At 47.2% G+C, this 20,007-nt stretch overlaps 1 protein-coding gene across 3 annotated transcripts in view; it reads left to right on the forward strand.

The window, feature by feature from the left end:
- The window catches only part of MED12 (mediator complex subunit 12), a 114,067-nt gene that overhangs the window by 77,010 nt on the left and 17,050 nt on the right, over positions 1-20,007 (forward strand). For all 3 annotated transcript variants that reach the window (XM_069747282.1, XM_069747283.1, XM_069747284.1), the window contains exons 24-35: positions 887-988; positions 1,094-1,207; positions 7,282-7,445; positions 7,597-7,776; positions 8,868-8,939; positions 9,195-9,352; positions 9,435-9,596; positions 9,880-9,991; positions 11,154-11,243; positions 14,776-14,885; positions 15,373-15,508; positions 15,615-15,776. In XM_069747282.1, coding sequence (XP_069603383.1) covers positions 887-988; positions 1,094-1,207; positions 7,282-7,445; positions 7,597-7,776; positions 8,868-8,939; positions 9,195-9,352; positions 9,435-9,596; positions 9,880-9,991; positions 11,154-11,243; positions 14,776-14,885; positions 15,373-15,508; positions 15,615-15,776 — 1,562 coding nt within the window. The remainder of the gene's footprint in view (positions 1-886; positions 989-1,093; positions 1,208-7,281; positions 7,446-7,596; positions 7,777-8,867; positions 8,940-9,194; positions 9,353-9,434; positions 9,597-9,879; positions 9,992-11,153; positions 11,244-14,775; positions 14,886-15,372; positions 15,509-15,614; positions 15,777-20,007) is intronic.

Below are 20,007 nucleotides of genomic sequence, written 5' to 3' on the forward strand. Positions count from 1 at the left end.
AGACCAAAAATACTTAGTGTGCATGACACTTCAGGTTGCTTCAGATTTTGTCATAAATCAGAGCAGAAAAAAATCTTCAACAAAAACTCACCAAATCTGAATTTGGACACCAAAAACCAAAACACTTTCTATCCTTTCCCTGAGCAAAACCTTAGCTATGCCTCTGAATTTAATATGTCCTCAGTGGAGAGGAGAAGCAAAATAATAAACAAAAACTACATTTTATTGAGCTCTCCGTCACTTTTACCTTATGGTAGCCAGTTTAACATGCAAAAATTGCTGAAAGTTTCTGTTTAAGGATTGCATACACGTAAGGGCTGTTCCATTGTAAAGATTTTTTAGCGTTTGGAAGGAAAGTAGATAACACTGCCCTCGGGGAAGTATAACTCTGAAGACTTCCACATAACTAAAGATCCTTTTATTTAGTGATACTATATGCAGTCCTCTTTTTTTTTTTTTTTTTTTTTTTGTTATAGGATAAATGGTGTGTGTATAAGTCCTGATTGTTCTTTCCTCCAGCTCCTTTGGACAGGCACCCAGGGTTTTCTTTGATGCAATTTGTTCTCTTTAGTTGCAAAATCTTTAAAGAGAAATGTGGCGCGGACCTGCGGAGGTTTCTTCTGGTGTACACTTGCACAAGCGCTTTGCAGTTTTCTGCGTTGAGTGGGAAGTGTAATGATTGGCAGATTGAGCATATGATGAAAGGTGTTGTAGCATTACACATGCCCTTAATTGCTTTACCATTGTTTGCACTTGATAAGGATGATGCTACGCACTGGCCCACAGTTTATTTCATGAACATGTTGGATACAAATGTTTTCTCCGCACTTCGTCTGCCACCCGTTCTGTTTTGCTCATGTAACATCTGAGCTGGTTTTCTTTGCAGCTTGTAGTGAACAGGATTCTGAGTCTGGAGCTCGTCTCACTTGCCGTATTCTGCTTCATCTGTTTAGGACGCCTCAGCTGAATCCTTATGAACCAGACAGCAGTAAGTTAATGGTGTAAATGGTTAATTAGTATATAGTAGTAAAAGGCAAATCATTTGGTTTTCATCATTGTTTTTTTTTTTTGTTGTTTTTTTTTTTTTTTTCAGATAAAGCAACATTTGGGATTCGCTCCTCTTGCGACCGCCATCTTCTAGCAGCATCTCAGAATCGCATAGTACCAGGAGCACTTTTTGCTGTTCTCAAGGCAATATTTATGCTGGGTCAGTTGAACATATATTTTTTTTTATTATTATTTGTACGGTGAGGGGGTGGGCTTTTATTGTAATGACCAAAATCAAAGAGAGGAAAAGAAGAACGGCAGAAGATATATAATGCCAAGTCCAATTTCTTTATCGCCTCTCATTGGGGGACACAGGAACCATGGGTGTATGCTGCTGCCACTAGGAGGCTGACATTATGCAAATAAAAAAAGTTAGCTCCTCCTCTGCAGTGCACACCCCACCGACTGGCATTATACTCTTCAGTTTAGCTTAGTGTCAGTAGGAGGTGGACACGGGTTTTTCATTAGACCCTTATCTACCTCAATGTGCGTCGTTTCTTTCAGGTTTTTCCGGAGGGATACAGTGTGAGCAGTTACACCTGTAGTCCCACAAGGCGGACTATGAGTACGCTGTGTACTGCCACCCCGTATCCTCATAGATCCCTCAGCAGGGCCATGATCCTGGCACACAAGTGGAGCGCCCCCAGACGCAGGGCCGCGGGTTACTCGGTACCGGTCCTCTCTGGCTCAGTTCTGGGGATGTCACGGTGGCTGGACCCGGTCCGTGACCCTGCTAAGGGGCGTCCAATAAAAGAGATAATGAAAGTCAGCTAAGGTTTCGTGACGCCACCTGTGGTATTCGGTCAGGGTGACCGACGCTGCTTGGGGTCCACTGGGGTGGTGTGATGGCAGCTAGATGGTATACCTTCCCACAGGTGAAGTATGTCCCCAGGGCTTCCCAGTGGTGTAGGTGGCGATGGTGTGAGGCGCAGTCAATAGCGAGGACACAGGGTTGCAGTCTCTTTACCTTTTACTGAAGGCTTCAGGATCCTCAATCTAGAGCACTGTCAACAGGGTTGTCTGAGACAGGCCGGTCCGAAGGCACATCCAGAGTTCCCTTTGCAGGTGGAAATTGTCGCCTACCACTAGCGCCTGTGTGTTGTAGTGCTTCCCTGCTGAGCATTCGGGATAGTCCTCACAACTTCTGTTCTCGTTCTTTCTATTCTCCGTCCCCCAAGTTTGTTATGGCTAGGACACACCCGTTTGACGGGAAGGCTCTGAGCTATTCTGGGACCCTAGAGACGCCCCTCTCCACGCGTGCCCCCTATGTCTGCTTAGGTGATGTAAGGTAGACAGCCAACCTATAATTAACTGTCCTGCGGTATTTGAAGTAAGGCATAGTCAGTTACTTCCTCGGTGTTCCGGTCACCGGCTACGCGCCTCAGTAGGATGTTGCCGTTCTCGGGGCACGACTCCTACTGACTCTCCTTTGTGCTTGATCTCGTTTCTCACTGTCCACAATATCCTTCGCTTTGTGTCCTTTCTTTAGATGCCGCCGCAAGGTAGTGCAGGCGTGGCTCTGTAACGATCTGTCCTTGTCGCTAAGTCACTGCCAGGTTCCCACGCCTGACAGGGACCCCTCTGAATCTTCCCCGCAACACCCCCTGCCACGGGATGTTGCCTGGGCAAAACCTAGCCAGCTTCTCTCTAACTTCCTATCCAACCCCTAGTTTTACCAGTGTGAGGAGTGGCCTAATAAATATAACCTTTTGCTCCCCCTCGTGGCCGGAGTGTGAAGTGTAATGTGTGCTTGTGATACCTGGTCAGATGAACTCCTATTGTGCCATCAGACGTACCATCACTCCCCTTAGTGGCAGAGCGACACCACTGCAAACACCAGGTCTCTGGGGCGCTGCACAAGCGTGCTCAGAAGTCCGGTCCTGACCCCGTCCCCCACCCACTCGACCACCAGAGCCTGTCGGTTGAGGAGACTAGGACGTCCATCATAGCTCCTGGACGTCTCATACCTCTTTCAGGTTAGTATCGGCGTGGGATGTTTAAGGTGAGTATTTCCCCCATCCCATCTCAGATCTTTCATAGGGGGGTCTTGTTAGGGGCCCCCAGACGACGGCCCTCTTATACCTGGTTGTCGTTTGCATCCTTGCAGCGGCACGGCCTGGGATTGCTGCGTCGTGCAGTGGCCTAAGCAGGCAGGCGTGTTTCTTCTACCCATGCGGCAGCTTTCAGCCTTCTATCCGGCGCGGGGCCTTTACAGGCTGCCGCACAGTTTCCTATCCCCGGGCGGTTTTCAGGGCACCACCTTCTGTCAGACAGCCCGAACAGGCTGCCGGGCGCTTCTCCCCGCAGCACACTGCCCGGCACCACGGTTTTTCATGGGGCACCTCCACAGCGCGGCAGCCTGCCGGGCTGCCGCGCCGCTTCTCCCTGCGGCGCACTGCTCTGGTGTCACGGGGGGTTTTTCCACTGCGGCGCCCTTCAGCGGTACAGCCTGGTAGGCTGCTGCGCCGCCTTTTGTCCCTTACGGCGCACTTTTCCGGCGTACTATTCCGGCGCCGCAGCTCCTTCCTCGGCCGCCGGCTCCTAATTTAGGCCCCGGCTTCGGGCGGGGCCTACTTCCGTTTTCGCGCTCCCCCACTTCCGCTTCATCGGGCGGGCTTTTTCCCACCCGACATACTGTGTCCTGCCCACTGGCGCCTTCTTGTCTGACTCCGCCCCTTCCTCCAGGGAAAACGTCTGGGTGTGTTCGCCGCTTCTCACAGGAGCAGGAGCTCACGCAGCGTTCCCCACACTTTCGCCACCGCACTCTTCTGTGGGCACAGCACACGATCTGCGCAGATTGCAGCACCTCAGGGCAGGAGCTCCACTTTTGCATCAGAGATCCACCGCAAGCGGGACATCTTCCTCCAGGACCTGGTTCGCGGCAGGGGAATGGTCCTTGCATCCGGAGGTCTTCCATCAGATTTGTCTTCGAAGGGGGACTCACATGGATCTCACGGCGTCTCGACTGAGCAGTTTGTCTCCAGGTCTCGCGATCCTCTTGAAGTGGGCGTCGATGCTCTGGCCATTCCTTGGTCACAGTTCGTGCTGCCCTACCTGTTCCCACCCCTTGCATTACTTCCCAAACTGTTGAAAAAGATCAAAGCGGAAGGGGTGCCGGTCATTCTGATCGCCCCGGATTGGCCCAGGAGAGCTTGGTTCGCGGAGCTCGTCAATCTTCTCGCGGACTCTCGCTGGCGCCTTCCAGACAGGCCCGATCTGCTGTCTCGGGGTCCGATCTGCCACCCGAATTCTCGGTCGCTCAGTTTAACGGCGTGGCCATTGAGACCGCAGTTCTAAGAGCGTCTGGCCTTTCGGACCGAGTGATTCACACCATGATTCAGGCTAGGAAGCCTTCGTCTTCCAGGATCTACTATCGTACCTGGAAGGCTTACTTCCGTTGGTGCGAGTCCAACCGCGTTTTATCTATGTCCTTTTCCCTGCCTTCCATTTTGGCCTTCCTTCAGGCAGGACTGGATTTGGGCCTGGCTCTTTGCTCCCTGAAGGGCCAGGTCTCTGCGCTTTCCATCCTCTTTCAGAAGACTTCAGTTCTCGGCCACAGGTTAAGACCTTCCTTCAAGGAATAGCCCACGCTGTCCCGCCGTACAGGGCCCCTGTGGATGCATGGGATTTAAACCTGGTACTGGACGTTCTGAGAGTTTCCCCCTTTGAGCCTCTCAGGGAGATTCCCCTATCAGTTCTATCTTGGAAGGTGGCCTTTCTTGTGGCCATCACTTCTATTCGCCGCGTTTCCGAGTTGGCGGCCCTGTCTTGCCGACCTCCGTTCTTGGTCATTCACCAAGACAAGGTGGTCTTCCGGCCTCCACCTTCTTTTCTTCCTAAGGTGGTTTCCACCTTCCACCTCAACGAGGACATCATTCTACCTTCCTTTAGTCCAGCTCCGACTCATCCTCTGGAGCGATCGTTGAACAAGCTGGACCTCGTCAGGGCAGTGAGGATCTACCTGGATAGAACGTACACTTTCCGGAAGACTGATTCCTTTTTCGTCATTCCTGATGGCACGCGCAGAGGCCAACCGGCTTCTAAGGTGACTATTGCTCGCTGGATCAGAATGGCAATTTTGGAGGCTTACCGGGTCAAGAAGTGCCCCCTCCTGGGATTAAGGCTCACTCTACCCGGGCAGTCGGCGCCTCCTGGGCGGTGCACCACAGGGCTTCCGCCCTACAGCTTTGCAAAGCGGCAACTTGGTCTTCCATCCACACGTTCAACAAATTTTACAAGGTCCATACCTACGCTTCGGCGGACGCCAGCCTAGGCAGAAAGATCTTGCAGGCGGCAGTGGTGAGTCCTCTGACCTGATGGAAGTCTGTTTTCCCACCCTAGGGACTGCTTTGGGACGTCCCATGGTTCCTGTGTCCCCCAATGAGAGGCGATAAAGAAAACAGGATTTTTGGTTGCTTACCGTAAAATCTGTTTCTTGGAGCCTCCATTGGGGGACACCGCTCCCTCCCAATGTTTCTGTTGTTTTATGTTCTATGACTGTTCTGACGTTTACAGTTCTCAAGTTTGTGGTTATGGTTTTCAACCTTGTTCATTATTCCCTACTGCTTCTCACTAACTGAAGAGTATAATGCTAGTCGGTGGGGTGTACACTGCAGAGGAGGAGCTAACTTTTTTATTTGCATAGTGTCAGCCTCCTAGTGGCAAATCGTGAAGGACTGCATGTTGCATGCTCTTAAAAGGAACCTGTCAGATGGATCAACCCTCCTAAGCCGACTTGTAGGTCATAGGAAGCTGAATAAAATGATACCTTGATAGCTGTGATGTGATGTCTTATTCCAGAGAAATCCACATTTTTCTAAATATGTAAATGAGCTGTTGGGGTCTATGGGCCGGACACAGATCTCCCAAAGAATCTGCCTCCAGAGATTAGTTTCAATGAAAGGGGGCATTACCAGTGTGAGACATGTAATGACTGACAGCCTGCTCTCCTGATCTACATTTCTCACACTGGCAACGCCCACTTTCATTTAAAATATTCTGTGGAGGCGGAGTCTCATGGAGATCTTTATCACACCCATAGATTTTAACAGCTCATTTACATATAAAGAAAAATATGGATTTTTCTGAAATAAGAAATCGGGTTGCAGATTCAAGATATCATTTTATTCAGCTTCTATATGTCCATCTAGACTGCTTAGGAGGGTTGATCCTACTGACTGATTCCCTTTAAAGCAGGTGTTTGGGACCTTAGGATTATATAACCACTATGAAAAAGTGTAATGGAGGCTTCTGTTAATGAAACCTGATTAACTTTCCCTAGTGCACAACAATGCATCATCAGTCTTTTCAGTGTAAGGCAAGATTCAGACCTCATTGATGTTTTTGTTTATGACTTCATTGGGGGCTTCTCTGGTAAACTACGTTATTGTGTCTGGTAAAAAGACAGCCTTGGTAAGAAGCTCAAAACGAGTCCTTATTTTCTATGTTTTGGGCTCCATTTGAATAACTGAAGCCAATACCTGTCGAGGGCTGTTATTTTTTTTTTTTTTTAATGATTTCAGACTCAAACCTCGACAGTCACGGGCCCGGACATAATGTCCTCCAAACTGTGCCTCAGAAAAGCACCAGGCTCTGATTCCAATTACTTCATTACTTTTAACAGGGTTCTTCAATTAATTTCTTCTTTGCTCCTGTTTTCTCTCCCCATTTCTCCAGCAGCAGAGTTGTGTGATCTCTTTCGTTGTATACTTTTAAAATGTTTATAGGGGTTGCCCTTGACTTTTACATTGATAGTTTATGCTTAGGACAGGCTGTCTATATCTGAGTGGCAGGGATGCGACCCCCAACAATCTTGACGGCGGCAGCTGGATGTGCTCAGTTGCAGAGCTGTATATCACAGCTCTGTTAACTATATAATGGCTGCGGCTGGGTACTCTGTCTGCTTTATTTTGATTAAAATAAGGAAGAATGTGCAGTACCTAGTCCCTTCCACTAAACAGACAGAGCTGTGCTGTGCAGCTCTGCAATGGAGCACAACCAGCTACCACCGGCACTGGGCATAGCTGATCATGGGGGGTGCCGAATGTCGCACCCTCACCAACCAGATATTGATGACCTATCATAAGGATAGGCCTTCAATGTAAAAGTCCCAGACATCCCCTTTAAAGTACTGCATGAGAATCGGTGCTAGCAGGTATGTAATACAGTGTGTACTACGCTACAGATTGCTAGCTCTATAACAATTTCCACATCTCTGTACATTGTGTCTTCCAGGTGATGCAGAGCTGCAAGGCTCCGGCTTCTCATTACCTGCCGGTACTGAAGATATTACAGATGAAGAGTTGGCATCGAACAGGCCAGGTGGGCGATCTGTATCCATAGAGACTGCAAGCTTGGATGTGTATGCCAAGTATGTTCTGCGCAGCATCTGCCAACAGGTGAGCCTTTGTTCGCATGTTACTTAATGTACACTTGTACCGTGCGCTGAGAGGAGAAGAACCCTGGTGTTCTCTACTCGTTTGTTTTGTGCAGTGCATTTGTCATTCTACTTACGTGTGCGTTTTCTTCCCTGATTGCGGCATTTTTCAGGAATGGGTAGGAGAGAGATGTGTTCGCTCCCTGTGTGAAGACTCCATTGATCTCCAGGACCCTGTTCTCAGCAGCGCTCAGGCCCAGCGGCTCATGCAGCTGATTTGTTATCCACACAGACTAAGCGATGCAGAGCAAGGGGACAACCCTCAGAGACAGCGCATCAAACACATCCTACAGGTAGCGTCAAGGATCAAGAGCATCCACTGACAAAAGTTCTCTTCTGGAAGCTGCTGTTTGTGGTTTGTTAGAAAATAAGAAAATGAAAGCAGACGCTGAATTCGTTGCGTTGTGAAATGCCGTTAGTGTTTTATTTTTTTTCTAAAAGGCCTCCTTATGCGTTCTTGCATGTTAAAACAAAGCCTTATGCACTGGCATTTGACACCTTGTTGCAATTGGGCTGGCTACAAATTGGGATCCACATATACACTTCGGTCCACAAGTGATGCACTTAAGATGTGATGTGATAGTGCATTTTACATCAGGCTCTTTTTTTTTTCTCTCTTTTGTCATTGCATCTAGTAATAGTATTTTCCATGTTATATTACTTCTGACATACACTTTAGTACTGTGCAAAAGTTTTAGGCAGGTGTAGGAAAATATATATTAGACCTTGTCACCCTTCTGACTGTTTGGGATTCTTTAGTCCTTTTATTCGCAGATACCTACAAGCTTACATTGCTAGCTCCCGCAATTTGGGATGATTTATTTTATTCCTCTCCTCTGTCCCAGTTTCTTTCTGACTTTTGTAAGGTTGTATATTTTGTCCTGCATATTGTTTTTCTCTTATCTGTAATAACAAAAAACAGCAACCCAAAAGCATTGTTCTGCTTAAGTAGGGCCTTTGGTATGGATGGAGAGTGCAAAGCCCGCTTCTCTATTAGTATTGTGAATTGACCAAAGGTTGATGAAGAAGGCACAGACTGAGAAACAAACACTTCCATCATGGGTGCCATTCTTGTACTAGAATGGTGGGTCCACTGTAATAGTTTCTGTGGGATTTCTCCTATCTATGCCATGCAGCTTACTGGGTAGGGAAAGGTACTTCCAGTAGGAGAACAAGGTCGGAGGGATCCTTCCAACGATGGATCCATCTTTTTCTCACTCATGCGACTTGCCAGCTCAGTGGGTGAATGAATCGATCTTTTTAATTAGAATTCTTGCAGTGTATTACACCTTTCTGGGCTGTTTGACACACATTCTACTCTACATAGATTTTCACCTGTACCATGAATTATTAAATGTTAATTCTCATGATTTCCACCCATTAGAGCCTGGATCAATGGACAATGCGCCAGTCTGCACTGGAGCTTCAGCTGATGATCAAACAGACATCGAACAATGTAAGAGAAGTAAAGTTGTATAGTTTTTTCGTTTTCTTTGACAATGTTATTTTTGCTCACATTTTATAAAACAAGAGTACAAAAATTGTTCAAGCTGACTTTTGCAGTACAAGGTATGTATTGAATGTAATGTATCATTTAGCTCCTGATAATGAAGGGGGGACGATGGATAAACTTATGGCTTCTGTAGTGTCAAAAATGGCTGACTTTGGAATATGTTTTTTTTTTTTTTTTCTTTCTTTCATTATTTTATAGGAGATGAATTCTCTCCTGGAAAATATTGCAAAAGCTACAATTGAAGTGTTTCAGCAATCAGCGGAGAATGTCTGTGCACCCCCTGCAAACAATGCAGCGCCTAGCAATGCCCCTAGTACCAATGCCACTCCGAATGCCAAGTCTAAGCCTGTGCTCAGGTAAATGCGGACGGGCGCTGCGTCTAACCTTGGCTTGTCGTGGCAGCTGTATTAATCTCAGGCTTCTGTCTTCTCGTTCCAGTGCTCTGGAGAGGTCTGGTGTGTGGCTCGTAGCTCCTCTGATTGCCAAGCTGCCGACATCAGTCCAAGGGCATGTGCTGAAAGCCGCTGGAGAGGAACTGGAGAAAGGACAACATCTTGGATCCTCTTCTCGTAAGGAGCGAGACCGCCAAAAGCAGAAAAGGTCAGTGCAAATAAAAATTAATTTATGTGGCAAATAGACTAATAAGTTGAAGAAGGCAGCAGAGTGATAATTATAATCCATTATCGAAGGCCTAAGTCTACTGCCATCTTCCATTAAAGCACATTTATTTGTGGGTAAATTATTTTGATTTCAATTCTAACTTATGTCAGATACCTGATTTTCACTCTACATTTTTCTAGGCCATATTTCAGCAAAGGCATGGATGCTAACAATGAGACCTGTTGTAATTAAATGTGACATTTTTCTCCTTCTTTCCTGGCAGTATGTCTCTTCTCAGTCAGCAGCCATTTTTGTCATTGGTGTTAACCTGTTTGAAGGGACAAGATGAGCAGAGGGAGGGACTGTTGACGTCTTTGTACGGTCAGGTGCAGCAGGTAAGGGGTCGTGATACCGCAGTCTCCTGCAATTTGCTGGTGACTGATCATTTGTTGTATGATCTGTATTTACAGCTTACTATGAAACATCTCTTCACTTTGTTAATAACTTTGTTGCCTACCTCTGTGGGTGAAGAACAGACGGGTATAACACACTGGGAGGTGATCAGCGCAGGTCACACACTTAATTACTGCAGTAACATATGTGGCATGTTTGCTTCAAAGACATTGGACCTGGCTCGGACTGTCTAGCTCCTGGCCCTCCCAATGTAACACATCTACTGCCATTGTGTTAACCTTTCATGAAGATGATGGCAGCAACAAATAGTTTGTTCCCATTCTCTTTTAGTGGTAAAATTGCAGAAACAGCAACTTCACAGTTTGCGTAATAAAATTCCTCTCCGTCCACTTAAATGGATGGATTTTTTTTATTTTGTATGGCTTTTGTCACCAGCTGCACTGCCAAGATCTTTCCGCTAGAGCTTATAAGCACAGCTCTGGAGCGCACCGCCGTTGTGGTGCCACTGTGCTCATACAATGCCACACAAGCAAAACACCCATATCGCCGCATCAGAGAGCGCAGCGTGTGGGTCCGCAGCATTGCTCTGTTGCTGGGTCAAACAGTCAGTCAAGCTGTAGTGCACCTTCCTCCGAGCAAACAGGAAGCCTGAAGCAGAATGGACAATTCCTTTAACTGTCAGAATCCTACTGGTACAGCTCGGGTCACTCACATTTGCTGTCTGATGGAAAGAATCATATACACCAGTGTTCTTATGGCATCTGTTAGGTACTATTCATCTATATAATTTAATTTATTCTCTGAAGAACAGAGCTGTAGACTACGCTATTAAATGTCGGGGGGATCCAGTAAAAGGAAAAAAATATATACCAGCAGTTTGTCTGACCAGTGTAAGAGTTTTGTCTATCGGGGCATCCTCCCAACGTATGCATCAGATGGAGGGCTCTAGCCCAGCATGTGAACAGAGCCTACCTGGCTTAACCATCTAACCATCATTTACTAGCTTCTTGTAAGAACCCTGGTGTTGTCTGGTACACTGCTATACAGACACATTCATAAATACTTTTGGGACTTCGGCAGACTGTTAATTTCTAAGCAATTGATTATTTTGCAGAATTTTAAAAAATGATCTGTTTTACTCAGATTGTAAGTAACTGGCGGGATGATCAGTACCAAGACGACTGTAAAACTCCTCAGCTTCTCCATGATGTATTGAAGCTCCGATTGAACTTGGTGAGTAGATGTAGTAGGATATGTAGTGTCAGTAAAATAGAAAGCGTGCAACGTCGTTAGTGTTTCCGATGGTGTCCTCTATTAGACTTCTTCCCATCTTTTAATGTCTTGTCTTATCCTGGTGTTATGCTATGACATTTTGTTTGATTGTAGTCTAAACCATGAGATCCAGGACTGGGGTGAATGAGGCAGAGTTGTAGTTCCCTGCGCAGCTGCTGCTCAGGAGCATTGCTGTGCAGGGACTATCTGATGAGGAGCTGCAGCGGTTATACAATACTGCTGCTTTTTTTTTTTTATTGTGAGATTTGTTGAAATCTTTGCAGCTGAACCTGCAATGATCATTGATTAAATGCCTTCACAACCTTTCATGTATAGGTATGTCATAGGCTGTGTCCTGGCATTTGATGCGGGCTCCGGCTCTGAGCCCGCATCTTTTCCAGCACATAACAGCTGATTTGACCAGCTGTCGTGTGCCCCAAACAGCCATGGGTGGAATCGTGATCCACCCGTGGCTGTTATCAACATGCTAAATGTCGCTGTCAATCTCTGAAATAGGCATTTAACACTACTTGCGCTGGAAGCACATCACCAACACCACCCATTGCCCTGCTTAGGTGTAGGACAAGTGATCGGATGATTGCAGTTTCAAGTTTCCTAAGGAGACTATTGAAGCAAGTTTAAAAAAAAAAATTGGAGAAAAATGTTTAAAAAAATATAAGAAAAATTAAAAGTTCAAATCACCCCTCTTTTTCCCCTTTTAAAATAAAACAATACAAAATACACATTTGTTGTCACTGCTTTTTGCAGCACCCGATTTTATCAAAGTAAAAAGTAAATCTGATTGGTAAACTGCATAATGAGGCAAAAAAATCAAAACACCAGAATTACAATAACAGACAATCAAACTGTTGTATCTACCCCAGAATGGTATCAATAAAAGCATCAGCTCAGTGTGCAAGAAATAAGCCCTCACCCAACCCCAGATCCTGAAAAATGGAGACGCTATGGCTCTCGGAAAAGAATGATTTTGTTTTTATTTTATTTTTTTAATTTTAATTTTTGTTTTACAGAATTTGGATTTTTTTCACCACTATAATTTCAAAAAAATGAAAAACAATTCACGTCTGGTATCTGCAAGCTCGTACTGACCTAGAAAATCATAATGGCTGGTCACATTTTTCTAGCATTTAGTGAACAGGGTAAAAAAAAATTGTGGAATTGCGCTTTTTTCACTTGAATTTTTTTTTTCCGTTTATCAGTACACTCTGTGTGGTAAAGCCAATAGTGTCATTTAAAAGTACAACTCGTCCCACAAAAAAACCCCAAGCTCTCATGTGACCATATTGATGAAAAAAAATAAAAAAGTAATGACTTTAAGAAGATGGGGAGCAAAAAATGAAAACTCAAAACTCCCAAGGTTGTGAAGGAGTTAATTACAAATCTGTAGTGTGCTGTCCGTACTATAGAAAAAAAAAAGAATAATAATGACTTTTGTTACATTACTTTGGCTGATACAACTGTTAGAATAATCTGGTAGACCCTGTTAATGCCACAACTACCTGGATAAAACAAATATTCTGATCCCAGCAGTCTTTTTAAGGTCATAATGTCAGTTGAAAATAATCACAGATGTTTGCCCCATCAGAATCCTAGCTTTGCTTAAAGGGGAATCTGTCATCAGGTATTTACTGTTTAATCAGAGCAGCATAATACACTGCTCAAAAAAATAAATGGAACACTAAAATCCCACATCCTTGATTTCACTGAATGAAATATTCCAGTTGTAAATCTTTATTCATTACATAGTGGAATGTGTTGAGAACAATAAAACCTAAAAATGATCAACGTAAATCACAACTAATATCCCACGGAGGTCTGGAGTTAGATTGATGCTCAAAATCAAAGTGGAAAATGAAGTTACAGGCTGATTCAACTTCAGTGGAAATGCCTCAAGACAAGGAAATGATGCTCAGTAGTGTGTGTGGCCTCCAGGTGCCTGTATGACCTCACTACAACGCCTGGGAATGCTTCTGATGAGGCGGCGGATGGTCTCCTGAGGGATCTCCTCCCAGACCTGGACTAAAGCATCCAACAACTCCTGAACAGTCTGTGGTGCAACATGACGTTGTTGGATGGTCCGAGACATGATGTCCCAGATGTGTTCAATCGGATTCAGGTCTGGGGAATGGGCGGGCAAGTCCATAGCTTCAATGCCTTCAACTTGCAGGAACTGCTGACACATTCCAGCCACATGAGGTCTGGCATTGACCTGCAGGAACCCGGGGCCAACCGCACCCGCATATGGTCTCACAAGGGGTCTGCGGATCTCATCTTGGTACCTAATGGCAGTCAGGCTACCCCTGACGAGCACATGGAGGGCTATGCGGCCCTCCAAAGAAATGCCACCCCACACCATTACTAACACACTGCCAAACCGGTCATGCTGAAGGATGTTGCAGGCAGCAGATCGCTCTCCACGGCGTCTCCAGACTCTGTCACGTCTGTCACATGTGCTCAGTGTGACCTGCTTTCATCTGTGAAGAGCACAGGGTGCCAGTGGCGAATTTGCCAATCCTGGTGTTCTGTGGCAAATGCCAAGCATCCTGCAAGGTGTTGGGCTGTGAGCACAACCCCCATCTGTGGACGTCGGGCAATCAGACCATCCTCATGGAGTCGGTTTCTAACCATTTGTGCAGACACCTGCACATTTGCGGCCTGCTGGGGGTCATTTTGCAGGGCTATGGCAGTGCTCCTCTTGTTCTTCCTTGCACAAAGGCTGAGGTAACGGTCCTGCTGCTGGGTTGTTGCCCTCCTATGGCCCCCTCCACGTCTCCTGGTGTACTGGCCTGTCTCCTGGTAACGCCTCCAGCCTCTGGACACTACGCTTACAGACACATCAAACCTTCTTGCCACAGCTCGCATTGATGTGCCATCCTGGATAAGGTGCACTACTTGAGCCACTTGTGTAAGTTGTAGAGTCCGTCTCATGCTACCATGAGTATGAAAGCACAAACAACATTCAAAAGTGACCAAAACATCAGCCAGAAAGCATTGGTACTGAGATGTGGTCTGTGGTCTCCACCTGCAGAACCATTCCTTTGAGTGTCTTGATAATTGCCAATAATTTCCATCTGTTGTCTATTCCATTTGCACAACAGCATGTGAAATTGATTATCAAACTGTTGCTTCCTAAGTGGACAGTTCGATTTCACAGAAGTTTGATTTACTTGGAGTTACATTCTGTTGTTTAAGTTTTCCCTTTATTTTTTTGAGTAGTGTATAAGGCAAGTGCCTGATTTCCAGAATGTGTTATTATGTGTTATTAGACTGTGTGCTATAGTTTCAATACAATCAGTGTTTCATCAGCAGGAGATTATCGCCGCCTTACTACATGTCTGTTCAGGCCAGTCACAATATATATGCTAGTTACAGAAGCAAAATACATTTTTGGGGCATCGGTGAAGGAGGGCATCGGTAAAAAAAAAAATTTAAAATTGTGTTTATAATGACGTCTTTATATTTTATTCCTTAGGTCGGCGGAATGTTTGACACAGTTCAGCGCAGCACTCAACAGACAACCGATTGGGCAGTGCTTCTCCTGGATATTATAAGCAGTGGCACTGTGGACATGCAGTCTAATAAGTAATTATATACGTAATTTAAAAGAAAGTGATCATATGGAATTGGCAGACTTTGACTGAAGGTCTATGGCTGCTAGGGGCAGTAGATTTGTATCTCAAGCTTTCTATTCTGCCTACATGGCAAGAAAAAAATTAGGTTTTATCCATGTCCCTGTTACAGTTGGCTCCGCATGTGTTCAGGGATGGTCCTGAAGGCTTTTCTTGGCACTTCAGGGCTTTTTGTTTTCTTAGTGGTTGGCCCACCATTATAGATCACATATACTGTGCACAATAAGTAAGATCTACAATGGCGGGTCAATCCCCTTTAAAGCTATAAACTACAGAAATGATTTTCTATACTGATATTTGTGGAGAAAAACTGCATTGTGCCACACGTTCTTCTACACATGTAAAATGCAAAAGAGAAGGTCAGAAAATGTGTCCAGCTGTTATTTTGAGGTCGGGATGTTATGACTCTATGGCATTGACCTCTCCTCTTTATTTTGCAGTGAGCTCTTCACCACGGTGCTGGACATGCTGAGTGTACTTATTAATGGGACCTTGGCCGCTGATATGTCCAGCATTTCACAAGGCAGCATGGAGGAGAACAAAAGGGCGTATATGAATTTAGTAAAAAAGCTCCGGGTGATTGTTTTTTTCTTTGCTGCATTCCCTATACCTTACATACAGAGAAAGCCGCATTGTCTCCAGCTTCCTTTCTTGTAACTCACTTTTCTCTGTGTTCTTGCAGAAAGAGCTAGGTGACCGTCAGTCAGAGAGTTTGGAGAAAGTACGCCAGCTGTTGCCCTTACCAAAGCAGACGCGGGACGTAATAACTTGTGAACCTCAGGGATCTCTTATTGACACCAAAGGAAACAAGATTGCTGGCTTTGACTCTATTTTCAAGAAAGAGGTGACTTTTTCATTGCTAACTTATTTAAAGGGACATTCAACCACCCATCACTTTTGTTTTCAATTAGGATGTGATAATCTATACAGTGCTCAGCATAAATCAGCATACCCCAACAGATTGGTAACAAAACCTTTTAGGTTTTTATTTAGAATTCACATTATCTATGGGATACCATACTACAATATACTTAAATAAATATGGTCCATTGATTGCAGACCTGATTTGTTGTTTTGCACACCCAAAAAAGTAGTTTACTCTGTCGCTTCATTGGGGGACACAAGACCATAGGTGTTATGCTGGCGTCCACTAGGAGGCAAAACTATGCATAATCTGAAAAAGACCAACCGTGGCTCCTCCTCTGCAGTATACACCCCTGGACGGCGTCGGCCTTCTCCAGTTTTTGCTTAGTGTCGCATAGGAGACACACCTAAGATTTTTTACTCCGTTTTTTTCCGACAGATTACAGATGAAGAAAAATGTGTCTCCTGTGAGACTCCCGACATGGCTCCTTCCTCGGCCCCCTATTATGGGGTGCCCGGTTGAAGTCGAGATGGTTTTTTCCCGATGTTGCTCCTTCCCCAGTCCCTCGGGTGCTGGTTCGAAGTCGAGACCCCCCCTCCTTCCCCAATTCCTTTTGGTTTCTGGGTTGAGGCGAGGATAAAGCCCCCTGAAGGTACAGCAGCACCCTCTCTAACCCCCCTCTGGGGGCATTAGGTTGAGACGCCTCAGGTAGGGTCTGTACAGGCAGCACTCTGCAGCTCCCAGCAATGGGCCAGCACACTGCGCCTGCATCCAGGGACCCCAGCCCAGCTGCGGGCTCCTGTCGGGGCTGGGGGAGTGCAGGCAGGCATGGCACAATAGAGGCACAGGGCTCCCTGCGCCCCTGTCTCTGCGGCAGCACCAGCTCTATACTGCCTCAGGGGGACCCCTTACAGGGCTCCCCCTTCCGCTTATAGCCCCACCGCTATCCTGCTTTTAAATCCGGGGGGGTCCGGTTCTGATCCGACCCCCTTCCGGACTTCCGTGCCGGCCTGGAGCCTTTCTGGGCATCAGGCATCTAATTTAGGCCGCAGCTTCGGCCTAGCTGAAGCCGCCGCCTCCTCTCTGCCCCCCGGCCCGCCCCCCAGATGACAAATATGACACACTACAGTGTCGTAGAGGGGGCGGATCGAGACAGGGCGTGTTTTTACACAGCTTTGCCACCTTTTTTCTCAGCTCTCCGCCCCCTTCTCCACCTTCCTCTTCTCCTCGGCGGCCATTTCTACTGCAGGAAGTATTAACCCTGCATCTCCCGGTCAGCAAGACCAGGCCAGCCAGTCTCCGGGAGGGCATAGGACTGTGGATCTTCGGCGCTGGACCTAGGGGCAAACTGGTGGGGTAAGATCACAGCTGGGTTGTTTTACTCGGCTGTGAAACCATATTCCCTATAAGGCTCCCCTATAGGTTCCTCTGCATAGCTATCCCTGTAAGGTCCTCTGCATAGCCAGCCCTTCTGCACTCTGTGCACTATGCCGGGCTCAAGGTCCAAGAGAACCAGGCAGGACTGCTATTATGCATTCTGAACAGCCTGCAGGACTGCTCTCTCCAGTGGCAGCACGTACCCGCACTGCCAGGACTGCATCCATACTACTGTGTCAGAGCCCCAAGAAGCCCCTGCCAATGCTTCGGTGTCTAATGCCAGGTCGGAATGGGTCACTCAGATGTCGCAATCTATGATGCAGTCTATAGATAACCAAACCTCCACATTGCTTCAGGCTCTGACCGTCACTCAGCAAAGGGAGAGCTTGACTCAGGGACAGGATGACCCTGGCACATCCACATCTAGGTCAGGACGCAAGCGGACCCACAGGTCACGTTCATCTGCGTCATCCCATAGCACACAGTCATACCCTTCTATGGAGGGACACTGTAGTTCCAGGTCATCTAGACCGTCCCCTTCCAGGGGCAGACAATGCAGATCTCCGCAATCCCCGACCAGAGAAGGCCTCCGCCCCAGCTCACCCAGCATGGGACACCTCAGTGATACACCGGATTCGGAAGGCATCTGTGACTCCGACTCAGACAAGGAAACAGAGGGGTCCCTGATCCCAATCCCTCCTAGCAATACAGCGCTAGTCGAGGACTTAATCTCTTCCATCCATCGGGTGGTGGACATTTCTGATCCGCCACCAGAGGCCCCAGAACACAAGATTTCCTTTGAAGGACCTCTGAAGCCGCCTAAGATTTTCTCTAACCACCTAGAGTTTAAGACGATCCTTAAAAAGCAGCTCTCACAGCCTGAGAAAAAATTTGCTAATCGCATATATCTGGAGGCGAGGTACCCCTTCCCACAGAAGGATACCAAGGAATGGACAGACCCACCCGAAGTGGACCCCCCAGTCTCTAGACTAGCAGCACAGACCCTCCTTTCACTGTCAGATAGCTCAACCCTCAGGGATGCAGCAGACCGGCAGGTAGAACGCATGGCTCGTTCAATTTTCGAGGCTGCAGGTGCATCCCTGGCTCCTGCATTCGCTTCAGTTTGGGCTGCCAAGGCCATTCTGCCCTGGGCAAAAAATTTACACGCTGGCCTCCAAGCATCCACTCCTGAGCTGTTGGACCAAGCGGTTCAAATAGCAGTCGTAGCAGATTACATGCTTCATGCAGCTCTGGATTCACCAAGGGGTGTAGCAAGGATAGCATCAAACGCCATCACAATTCGGCGTATCCTCTGGTTGCGGAAATGGAAAGCGGAAGCAGCCTCAAAGATGTCCCTCAGTGGGCGACTTTTTGGTGAACAGTTGGACACGATGATATCCAACGCCACTGAGGGTAAGAGTACCTCTCTTCCCCAACTGAAACCTAAACGCACTTACAAGAAGCGTAACCAAACTCGATTCCGATCCTTTCGGAATCTTTCGGGCTGGTCAATTTCGCGTCCAGCACAAAATCGTAACCGTTCCCCACGCAGGGACAACTCACGGTCGACGCAAAGGTCGGACAAGACCTGGCAGTCGAAAGCAGCCCCGTCTAAGCCTAGAGGAGGAAAATCTGACTTTCTCCTCATCATGACTCACGGACTCCGGAAGACACCACACCCGTAGGCGGCTGACTTTTGCTCTTTCATCAAGTCTGGCTGCCTATTACAGAAGACAGGTGGGTCAGGGAACTAGTGTCTTCCGGATACAAGATAGCGTTCACCTCCAACCCACCGGACCGATTCTTCCTCTCTGTCCCCCCAAAACTACCAGCCAAGGCTCGTGCCTTCCGACAAGCGGTCTCGCTTTTTCAAGCAGGAGTCATAGTATTGGTCCCCACGACCGAGCGCTTCCGAGGGTTCTACTCCAATCTATTCGTAGTCCCCAAGAAAGGAGGCAGCGTGCGGCCCATACTGGACCTCAAACAGCTCAACAAATATGTACGGGTCCGTCACTTCCGCATGGAGTCCCTTCGGTCCATCATTGCATCCATGAAGAAGGGAGAATATCTCGCCTCCATAGACATACAAGACGCATACCTGCATATACCGATTGCACCTGCCCATCAGAGATTTCTCAGGTTCGCAATCGACCAGGACCACTACCAGTTCGTGGCTCTCCGTTCGGACTCGCCACGGCTCCCAGAGTGTTTACCAAAGTCATGGCAGCCACCATGGACGTCCTGCACTCCAGGAGCATAGTAGTCGTTCCATACTTGGAAGATCTGCTCATCAAGGCTCCCACCTTCAAGGACTGCAAGCTCAGCGTCTCAATCACAATCATCACTCTGAGTCGCATGGGCTGGTTAGTCATCTTACAAAAGCCATCACCAACCACGAGTCAGTCTCTGACCTTCCTGGGAATGCTATTCAACACCTCCAGGGGTCTAGTGCTTCTTCCCAAGGACAAGGCACTGGCTCTCCACCTAGGAGTTCGCACCCTCCTCCGCAAACACCCTCGATCTCTCCGATTTGCCATGAGAGTCCTCGGCAGGATGGGGGCAGCAATAGAAGCCATCCCATTTGCCCAGTTTCACCTCCGGCCTCTCCAACTAGCCATCCTCAAGTCCTGGGACAAGAACCCTTTCTCTCTCGACAGGGAGTTCCGGCTAACGTCGTCAACCAAGAGGTCCCTGCACTGGTGGCTCAAGCCAACCTTGCTAGCAAAGGGGAATTCCTTTTCTCACAGGTCAATGGAAGGTTCTGACCACCGATGCGAGCCTGATGGGTTGGGGCGCAGTGCACCTACACCACAGGGCACAGGGCAAGTGGTCC

Source organism: Ranitomeya imitator, chromosome 2 (assembly GCF_032444005.1).
Source record: "Ranitomeya imitator isolate aRanImi1 chromosome 2, aRanImi1.pri, whole genome shotgun sequence".
Lineage (NCBI taxonomy): Eukaryota > Metazoa > Chordata > Amphibia > Anura > Dendrobatidae > Ranitomeya > Ranitomeya imitator.